Genomic DNA, 11,358 nt, shown 5'->3' on the forward strand with positions numbered 1-11,358 from the left:
TGCTTCCCTTTGCTGCTGCTGTGAAGATGGCCTCAGACTGATGTAGAGACCTGTGGTGGAGTCTGCTGCCCACTTGTTTTTGCAGAGCACCCCAACGACTACGGTCTGGGCTCATTTTGCTCGTATTTTTGATGTCCACATGCTCCCCTTCCTATCGGTAGAAAGATGACTGATTCATTGGTGGGGTTCTCGTGCCTCGTTTGGGCCATCCCCCCTTTCAAGAAGTTGGTTTCCTGCTTCATTCTCTGGGAATTGTGGAAAGGGAGAAATGCGTCAAAATACGAAGGGGGTAATCATGAACATTGTTTCACTTATTTCGGGTATTACTAGCTGGATACGTTTTTTATTGGAAAAGTAGAAGTTCCCTAGGCACAATGCCTCTTCTTCTAGCAAGGCTCTGGCGGCATTTGGCATTACATGGCGGTCCCACTCTTTCGAGCCGGTCTAGGTAGTTATATGGACGAAGCCTCCGCAGGGCTGGTTTAAATTGAATATCGACGGATCCTCCAAAGGGAACCCATAGGCAGCCGGTGGTGGGGGTGTCTGTAAAGGAGACAAAGGGGAATTTTGCTTTGGGTTTTATGCAGGTTATGGTTGCACTTCGAACACGAGAGCAAAGCTCCATGTAGTCCTCGATGGCTTGCTGCATTGCATTCAATATGGCGTCTCTAACATTATTGTTGAATCTGACTCTGATTTGGTGGTGCGTTTCCTCTCGGGGCTGTCTTGCCCAAGATGGAAAGGGAATTATTGGGTCTCTGGAATTAAGAGCCTAAACTCTTCCTTAAATGTAAAGTTTGTCCATAAATGTAAAGTGGGTAATGGGCCGGCGGATTTTTTTGGGCAAATTATGTAACGAAAAGCAAAAGTCGGCTATGTTTTCAACCCGCCCTGACCTACCTCAGGAAGTCAGGGGTCTCCTTTTTTTGGACAGGCTAGTTTTAGGTTCAGTTAGGAGGGTGCTCTAGTGGCACTCGCCTTTTCTTTTATGGACTCTCTCGGCCCCCGGTTGTTTTCTTTTGGCATGAGTCTTTTACGATAGGCTCCCCTCCCTTTCGTTAGGGGGAGCTCGAATTCAGGGAGTTGCCCTGCCCTTTTGTAAATCCTTTTGACATATGAAATGAAGTTTTGAATTTTTTTTTATTTATTTATAGTAAAAACAGAATTAAAATAAGGACCGTCAATGTAGGGGTATTTCACAAATTCGACTTACGCAACCTGGTATAGCGGGGTTGGTTGGCTAAAGTAGCTCGTTCTACCTCAAAATCATACATTTTACGCCCCTATGACTCATTCCGGATTGTGAGATACACCGGATCTAAGGTCCGACGGTCTGGATCACTTCTGTCGTCGACTGGGCTTTTTCTGATCCATCTTGGCTATGAAACTGTTCGTGACCCGCTCTACATCACAAATGCACAGTCCAAAACAACAACCATTAGGGAGGAAGACCCATTCATTAGATGGTTAAGATGGTTCAACCAAAGGAAAATAATAATTATAGTAATAATAATAATTAAGAGTGAGTAGACAGCCAATTAAGTTCATAAGATGTATGGTTTAGATCATCATCCATGTGTGGTCCATTTTTTGGAGGGATGAAAATGTTGTACATCCAATGGCAGGTAATACACTCCCATGCATTTAAGTGCTCAAAAATGCCATGTACTACTCCTTGTGGTGCAGGATAGCTGTAGGTGAGCAGTTCTATAATTTATGTAATGCATCAAAGTTGCATGCATGATGCATCATAGGGTGCTAAAGACTTTGGGTGGGGTACCCATTAATGTGCAAAGAGGACTGCTCACCTACAGGAAACTGTACCATAAGTTGTCGTATAGTGACATCTTTCCGACCAACGTGCCACCTATTTGGAAAATCAGGACCATGAAAACGATGGGCCCCACTATGCAGATTACCTTTTTAAAAAAATAAAATAAAATTAGGCTGATCTACTTGTAAAGTGGGCCGTATGTTGGCTTAAACCGTCAGTTATTTAATGATTTCAACTGCTTGGTCCCAGTGATGAATGGACTGGTATGATTTTTGTGGCAGGTGGGGCCTACAGTTCTAATTTTGTTGTACCCCACGTGGGGTGTGTGTGTGTATGGCATCTGACCCATGCATAAGGTGCTCCTGATCATTTCATGGAGGCCCTAAAATCCAGTGATCAATCCAAGATCAGGTGGGCCACACTGTTGGAAAGAATTGGGAGGGGCGCCCGCCATAGAGTAACCATGGTTTAGAGTGGGGTCCACCGAAGTGTATGTATATCATTCAACACCAACATATCAAATGCTCCCTACTATGATGATGATGGGACGAAAATAAATCAACCCAATCCAACCATCGGTAGGTCCCACCACTCGAATTTGTATGTGTGGGGCATCTTACCCTGTTTTCTATGGTGGGGCCACCAAGGTGTGTCCGTGAGCGCGCACAAGCCACTGGTGATGTTGGGACGCCTAAAAACCGGACGCGGTTTTGCTGTGACCCCAACACAAGCCAGCTAGTAGATTTCAAAAATTCATAGGCCTGATGTATATATTTCATCCATGTTGTCCATCCATTTTTAGAGCTCATTTTAGGAGCTTGAGTGGAAAAATGGTTCAGATCCAAATCTTAAGTGGTCCACACCACAAGAAACAATGGGATTCAACGCTTACCGTTGGAAACTTCTTGGCGCCCACTGAAATATTTATTTCTATCCGACCTGTTCGAAAAGTCACGTAACCCTGTATGGAGGGGAAACGCATATATCAGCTTGATCCAAAACTTCTTTAGCTTACCGGAAGTTTTCAACGATAAGCATTCAATCCCTACCGTTTCCTGTAGTGTGGTCCACTTCAACTAAAATGAACTGGAAAATGTCTGGTAGGCGTGTATAAAACGCAGACATCAGAGGTCCACAGAGCTTTCACACCAGCTAGCTAGCTGGCTGATGTTCGGTTCGCCAGCCAAACCGCGTTGCTTAAAACCAGCCCAATCCATGGGCGCGGTTTCGGTGGATCCCCAACCGTGGGCCGACTATTATGTACGTTGCTTAAATCCATACCGTCCATCCATTTTAAGAGCTCTTTTCAAGGCATGAACACAAAAAATAAAGCAGATTCAAATCTTAGGTGGGCCACACAAAAGAAACAGTTTTGATTATAACTGTACTATTAAAAACATCGTAGGGGACACAGGAATGTTTACTTACCATCAAAACTGTTGAAAAGGTCACAAAGTCCTGGATAAATAGACCACACAAATATCATCTTGATCCAGGCTTAACGGTCAATCACCACGGTTTCCTCTACCATGGTCATTTAAAAAAATAAAAATAAAAAATCATCCCTTATAATGTAAAATGAGTTTTTCTTATAATGTAAAATGAGTTTTACAACGGATGGACGGCGCGGATATAAAGTCACGTGCATTAAGGTGGGCTCGGCAGGAAGCGGATTGGCTGATGTACATCACACCAGCTATATAGCTGCTGTATTTACGTTAGCAACTTATGTAGGTATGAAACCGTTCATCTATTTGGCGAGCTCGTCTTAAGGCTTGATACGAAAAATAAGACAGATCTAATCATAAAGTGGACCAGGCTGCAAAAAACAGTTATGGGAGTAAATGTCTACCATTGAAACTCTTTTTTTTTGGGGTAAAAGAAGTTTTGGATATAATAAAATTTGTTTTTCCTCTTCGTATTTGTGACAATCGGATGGAAAATAAACATTATGGTGGGCCCTAAAAAAAATTAAACGGTGAAAATCATTTTAGACAGTGAAAATCATTATCTCCGCTACTATTTATGGCGTGATCTACATGATATTTGGATATGATTTGTTTTTTTTTGTAATGCTCTAAAATGATCTCTAAAAATAGATGAACGGTGTAGATATAATAAATAAATCAGTGTTGGCCCATAAAACTTGGATCTCCTTTGAATCGTTCGTACAACTCGGAGCTCGAGGAGCGTCAGTGGGAAGCGGATTACGTACTGAGTAACTCAGTACTCTTAGCGTACTGAGTAAACTGTGTGGGGCTCACTTTTATTTATTTATTTTATCCACTCCGTTAATCCATGTTAAAGGATAATTTTTGGGCTTGATCCCAAAAATTAAGAAAATTTATATTTTAATTGGACCACACTGCAGGAAAAAGTTTGATTGAACCTCTACCATTGAAAATTTTTTGGAGGCTAAACAAGTTTTGGATAAGATGATGTTTGTGGTTTCTCTTCATCCATGTCTTTGTGATCTTATGAACAGGTTGGATGACAAATAAAAATTACTTTGGACCCTAGGAAGGTGTCAACGGTAGAAATCATTATTCCACACCGTTTCCTGTGGAATGGTCCACTTGAGCTTTGGATTTACTTCAATTTTGGGATTAACCCCTAAAATTAGCATTAAAAAAGAATGGACGGTGTGGATAAACCATATACATTCACAGTAGGCCTAACTGAGTTTACTCAGTACGATAAAAGCGTACTGAGTAACTCAGTACGCAATCCGATTTCGCGTCAGTGCTCGTCTTCGCAGAACACGCACCTACAGCAGCTATATAGCTGGTGTGAGGTACACCAGCCAATCCGCTTCCGGCTCAACGGTCAGCTCGACGGGGACGCACTGAAGCCGCGCTCCCAATCCACCGGTCAGGTGTGCCCACCACTCGATTTGTAGTATTAGGACACATTTTCGTTGTTTTTTAAAGATGGCCCACCTAACGCTTGGAATGCCTGCTCTTGGGACGTCCCATTTTAAAGGTGGGGCCAGCTGTTGGACGGGTTGATTGCCATGCACACTCCACGTGGACCTCATTTTCATCAGTACTGACGACAGCAACGTTTACCACCTTTTAAAAATTAAAAAAATTTAAAAAAAGTCCAAGCAACGGTGGACACTCAACGGACAAACATCCCCCACCGGATGGCTATGCTTATGGAGGCCACAGTGACTTCTGGTGAATCCCCATCCAAGGTGGGGCCCAACAAACGATCGGCACGGATTTCCTATCCTCATTATACCAGAAGTGCGGTGCTGTAGTAGCGCACTACAAAAAGAAAAAGGGTGTATCTATCAAAAAGAGGGTTGTATTTGTAAAATAGATATTAAGATATGCGTCTCTGTATATCTGTACACACAAATGCATACAACCCATACGCATATCCTGCAAGCAAGATCTTTCCATAATTAAAGGCAAGACTCTTGACCAGGCAAGCCCACATGCTATGATCCCTCTCCACCATATCCAACGCTCCATATTCAAACCTACCAACGTATCAACATGTCCCCACCGTCCGATCTGTCCCAAATCCAACTTAAGATGCCGGCCCTTTAAATGCATTCCTAGCCGGCAAATGACCCCACATCTTGTTTCTCATGTGGCCGACCAATCCCCCTTCCTTACCTGTCTTTGTTCCCTCCATGTCTCCTCTTTGGTATAAAAGCTAGCCGTTGGATCCTCATTTTCGAAAAAAACTATCCCACCCAAAAGAAAACAAGGAAACAGATTCTAAACTCAATTTCAGGAAATGGCTCTTGGGCTTGAAATTACAGAGCTGAGGTTGGGTCTTCCTGGGGATTCTCCTTGTGTGGAGAAGATTGGGAAGAAGAGGGCATTTTCGGAAATCGCTGCTGCCGTCGTTGAGGACGAACACAGCGCTAGCGATGAAGGGAATGATCAGGTGAAGAATCGGGTTGTTGGGTGGCCGCCGATTTGCTCGTATAGGCAAAAGAACAGTCTTCATGAGAGGAAGAGCGGGCCTGAGGCAGCGAAAATCTACGTGAAGGTTAGCATGGATGGTGCGCCTTTCTTGCGTAAGATCGATTTGAATGTCTACAAACGGTATTCGGATCTTTCCGTTGCATTCGAGAAGCTTTTTGGGTGTTTTGGAATCGGTGAGTTGTCGGAATTTCCTCCATTTTTGATGCATTCTGCTAGAAAAATAGCTGGAAATGATATGAATGTAGGGAAGAAGGCTAATGTGAGCCGTAGGGGTGCAGTTTAAGGACATGCCCCATGCATTTTCGTGGTTGGGTTCATCCAGTGTCTACAGATCGAGTGTCGGCGTGTGCGAATCTGCTGCCGTTGTAGGACGGTTGGCGGGAATCCTTGCGTGGATTTCGAAATGGAAATTCTGAGATCCCATTTTGAAATGTGAAGGCTGGACACATAATCTGACGGTGGGAGATTAGCCCAGGTGGGATGGGATTATTGGCATCCAAGCCATCCTGTAGGGTCTTCCAGCCATGAAAGTTGGTCGACCCAAAAATCAGCCAGATCCAACCGTCGTGTAGAACCCATGTGAATTTGGAGGTTTTGGATGGTTGTCTTTTGTTTCTTATGGTGTGGCGTACCTAGTGATTGTACCAGCCTGGATTTTGGTACATCCGTCATCAGGGAGGGTCTCACCTAATCCTACGGTTGGATGGGGTATACAAAACACGGTGGGCCTCATCGGACAAAAGAATGGACAGCCATCCAAAAACCTCCAAATTCAATGGCTGACCACATTGCGTTGTATCTGCCTGATTTTTGGGGCATCCTAGTTTCATGATGGGACTCCCGTAATGCACGGGTTGGATGCCATATGCACACCTAGGTGGGCCCCACGCCCATCAAACCCTCCTCAAATTGATATGGGTTTAGTACTAAAATGCACCCGGCTCACGTTAACTTCTTGGCATCAGGTGGCATATATTGGATTTGCGGTTTGGCAAATGTCCTAAAAAACTGATCTTTCCACCCATTAGAAATCTAGCCATGAAAAACTGAGGTGGGCCATCCCCAGCATCTCCGCAGTATCACCATGGCATCCATACAGGGTGATCAGGGCCGTTGATCTCGTTGATCACATCATGAATGTCCTGAGTTCAAAAAATCACGGGGATTGGAGTATACCTTAAGAGTCCCAAGTTATGGATGGCCTAAGTTCCAGTATTAAAAATGTTTTTTATTTCTATTTTTGGTTCAGGCACCCTTGCAGGCAACCATACCGAATATTCTGAATATGTTCCAATCTACGAAGACAAAGATGGAGATTGGATGCTTGTTGGAGACGTTCCATGGGAGTAAGTATCTGAATATTCAATTCTCCCTTGTTTTCTTGGCAAAACTGTTTTTAGTTCCACAAGTGTGGGCCCATGGTTGGGTAATCTGGACCATTGGTTTGTTGTGTCATACCATGGATGGACCATGCCCCAAAAATCTCCTCTGTAGAACAATCTTAACCTTTTGATTTGTGGCCCACAATTACATGATCTAAAGGACAAATATAATGATGGTCCAGGTATAACTGAAAAGTGTCACAACATTGGTAGATAAAATCTTCTAATTTATAAGAATTTTGAATATAATATCACATGGTCTCTATATTGTAGGTTTTCATGTCCGGCTTAATAATCGTATATAAGGACCACGGTTCAAGCGTCCTATCCCGAACTTATTTACAATGATCACAACTATAGTTCAGTCCACCGGATCACCTACCTAATAAAAGTCTTACACAGGCTCATCAAACCAATGGTCTAAATTATCGAACCATGGGGCCCAATTATTTGTAAACCCACATCAAATGTGGGGCTCATCAAACCAATGGTCTAAATTATCGAACCATCAGCGAAAGATACCTCGTTTCAACAATGAGGTCTTAGGTCTTGGTATCGATCCCTAGTGAGGGTGGCTAACAGTGAAATGTCAACTGACAGTGGGGTGTACTAACAAGCTAACAAAAAAAAAATGTGGGGCTCATCGAAAGGAAAGTAAATTTTCATGAAAATCGATTTATCTTCCACAAATTTCCACTTTCCCAAACAACCCCATTAGAGTAATTCTCGTTAATTTTCTTAACCATGCAATGCAGGATGTTTATCGAATCGTGCAAGAGGCTAAGGATAATGAAAAGGTCGGAGGCGAACGGCATCGGATTACAATCTAGAAGCCCTCCCACATGCTTCCATGGGCCATCATTGGGGAGGGAAACGCAAGTCGGGCACGAAGCATAACGAGTAACGATTCGACAAAAACCGTCATGAGTTTGGCACACTCTCTTCTCCAATATTAGGTGTCTTAGTTAGAGTTGTTAAGGTGTCATTAGTTGTCAAGTATATACCAATGTATACCGTTTATGTTTTAATTACCATTTAGCGGAAATGTTTAGATACGGACTAAAATAGATTAGGGGAGTTTAATTGGCTCCTGATCATACACTCTATGAAGTGAATATAGACATAAGTTTTTTATATTGCAGAATAGATGTTTGGATATTACATGTGGGAGTAGGTGTTCTAAGAGGGAGAGTGGCATCTTTGGATGTTCCTATGTTGCATTGCTATGTTGTTTAATTATCAAGGCTTGTTTGTTATCTTATTTACTTTTTCTAATAATTTTAGGATGTGAGTTTTCTTTTTTAAAAAAAAAAAAAAAAAAATTTAAAAATTTTAAAATTTCCATGATCATTGTAAACAAACTTCAATCCTCACCATTCATGGTATGCGCCTTTAGACAATTTCCTTTGTTAATTAAGGACCACCTCCAACTTAATTTTGAAAGATTAGAGGAAGAAAAGCAAGAGAAAAACACGCTTAAAGATAGGTTTAAAGCACATTATAAGATTGTTATCTTTAAGGAGATATTTGAACTTTGCACGTAGTTAAATTAGATTGCAATAAGGTTGCAACAAATTCGCCTAAAATTAGAGAAATGTGAGATATTGGCTTAAATCGAAAAAAGATACTTCAAATGCACTTTTGCAGCATATGCCACTCGACTTCTTTAATGTCACATTTTACTTTTTGACCTTTTTTCAATTTATAATTTACTCTTTGATTAATATACAATTTCTACAACTTTCTTTAAATGTTCCAAAAAGAAAAATTGAAAAGAAATAGGAGGAGAAGAGATTGTTGGAATTGTTGTGATTCAGAGTAACTTGAAAATGAGTTTTTGAAGACTTTTAAGGACGCTTAAGAGTCCCTTTCATGAAAAAAAAAACATGTGCCTTTTTATGTTTTAGTGACTTTTTAAGGTAGTATCTGTTTATTAAAATATATTTTCATCCTTATTTTAAAATCAAAGGATGCTCTATTCACCGAGAGACCACCAATCACAATTGAATGGTCACAGACATACACAAAATTTCACAAGTCTCTTCTTTCTTTCTTTCTTTTTTTTCCTTTATATATAATAAAAAAAACCCAACAAAATTTTTCTTATTTACTTTATTTTGAAAAAATCCAACAATTGTCATCTGCACAATCAAATCTTAGGGATGGATATTATCTTTCCTTTTTCAAGATAGCTAGATTATAAATAGTTGGACTACTCCATTTTAGTGCCATATGTAGTTCAAATAACAAATTATGTTTGTATCCACATGCATATGGCGATGCTTTCATTTGCATTCATGTGCCCAACAGTTTTCACCCGATAGTGCCACGAAGGGGGCATTTGGATCTTAAGTTATTTAAAATAAGTTACTTATGCCCAGGTAACTTATCTAGGTTTCTGCTTATTAAACCAAAGTGATTAAGTAACTTCAAGTAAAAAAAAAAACGCTACTCATCTCAAATAAGTTACTTATCTACTGCTTTAAGTAGAAAAAGTAACTTATTTGATGGTATCCAAACGGGCCCTAATCAGCGTTCTTTCAATAGCATGCCAGCATGGCGCATCCAATGCAAGATCTAATCTATCCAACCTTCTACATGTTTTTCAAAAAATAAGTTGGTCCACTAATCATATGGCCCTAGTATTGGAAATGGTAGATGGGTTAGAAAACCTTAGCCAACTTTTTCATAGCCGTACATTTGTTTTGCAGACCATGGCCACCTAACAAGTGGATCAACTGGATTTTTGGGCTAGGGCATCAATATGATGGTGCCCCTCTAATGGACGGATAGGATCTAGGATCTATTATGCCATGCTGGCAAATAATCTTTATTGCATATGGATGTGGGCTTAGCAAAGCTGGTGATTTCATGCCGGACAAGAAGTATCATTATCTTAGAAATTTTCATTCTCGCAGTCATGGGTTTTCTATAATTGCAATTTTACTCTTTTGCTGGCATGCGGGAATGGATGATGTGAGGCTGTATGAGTGTGATTCTTTATATGCAATCACCTACAAACCATTGTAGATAGATCACCATCCCAAAATGGCATACATTAACTGAAATTAAACGGTCGAGATTGGAAGATCCATTGTAGATGGAACGACATCCCAAAATGTGATTGTTTGAACAATCTTAACCTCTTATTCACCAATACTCGTTTGTTGAATTTGGATGATTGGCTATTTTTCATCTCAACCATTCAAAAAAGTCTCCACTAATTGATTAGTTATGTGTTCGAATTAGTGAACGTTTTGCATGACCCATCTAAGGAAGAACTTACAATTTGGACTGTTTAATTTGAGTTATTGGGCGCCTGTGTATGGACCATCACATCACCCCATGCTAGAGTAAAGTTTTTATGAAAGAGGTGTACCATGTTCTGATCCACCATAACCATTGTGTTCCCCTCATGCTGGCTGTGGAAACAAAAATTCAGGCCCATCTAAAACTTAGGTGGCCCAGATGAACGATGTAAAATCTTGCCTGTGGCCTGCCTGCCACATCACGCGCGCGCCCATATATATATATAGAGAGAGAGAGAGAGAGACGAATGCTCACGTGCCCATAAGTTTTCGTGAGTTGACTCTCGGGAGTTTCAACACTCGGCCAAAGGGTCTCAGTATCCATAGGTGGTGAAATCCCACTGGGCGTGACTGTGTGGGGGGTGTGTTAAAAGCAAAACAAAAAAAAAAAAAAAAAAAGGCTTCGTGAGTGTGTGGGGGCTGTGTGTGAGTGTATTAAAAATAAATAAATAAATAAATAAAAAAGTTTTAGTGAGTTGATATAAGAACTTTTTCAACACCTACCACCTTTGATATGAATCCAAAATTTAAATGGTTCATGTGATGCATCAACCTAAGAAATTCTTGTGATCAACTTTTACTCTTAGCCAAAACCTTGGTGGGCTGTGACAAAAGAGAGGCAAATCAAGGGAGAAAATTGTTTCCTTTTCTCCATGGCCCATCAACATTTTGGGTCAAGGTGAAAGTTGGGTCTTAGAGGTTTCATGGAGTATTGTATCATATGGATAATTTAGATTTTGCACTCATATTACGGATGTGAGTTAAGAATCTGAACGGTCCACGTCATGCAACACCCTGTGAAACCCTCAGGCCAACTTTTACTTTGATCCAAAACTTTGGTGGGCTATGAAAATAGAAAACAGTTTCCTCCCTTGATTTGCATCTCTCTTTTCTATAGCCCACCGTAAGTTTAGATCATAGTGAAAATTGATCCTTTGGGATTTCATCAG

General features: G+C 41.0%; 1 protein-coding gene across 1 annotated transcript; it reads left to right on the forward strand.

Annotated features, from left to right (window-relative positions):
• Positions 1 to 5,452: 5,452 nt before the first annotated feature.
• On the forward strand, positions 5,453 to 8,361 carry LOC131255168 (auxin-induced protein AUX22-like). Its single transcript, XM_058255870.1, has 3 exons — positions 5,453 to 5,891; positions 6,968 to 7,064; positions 7,856 to 8,361. The coding sequence occupies exons 1-3, from the start codon at positions 5,525 to 5,527 to the stop codon at positions 7,995 to 7,997; spliced, it is 606 nt and encodes a 201-aa protein (XP_058111853.1). The 5' UTR covers positions 5,453 to 5,524; the 3' UTR covers positions 7,998 to 8,361.
• Positions 8,362 to 11,358: the final 2,997 nt, after the last annotated feature.

The sequence above is a fragment of the Magnolia sinica genome, chromosome 1 (genome assembly GCF_029962835.1).
Source record: "Magnolia sinica isolate HGM2019 chromosome 1, MsV1, whole genome shotgun sequence".
In the NCBI taxonomy this organism is placed as follows: domain Eukaryota; kingdom Viridiplantae; phylum Streptophyta; class Magnoliopsida; order Magnoliales; family Magnoliaceae; genus Magnolia; species Magnolia sinica.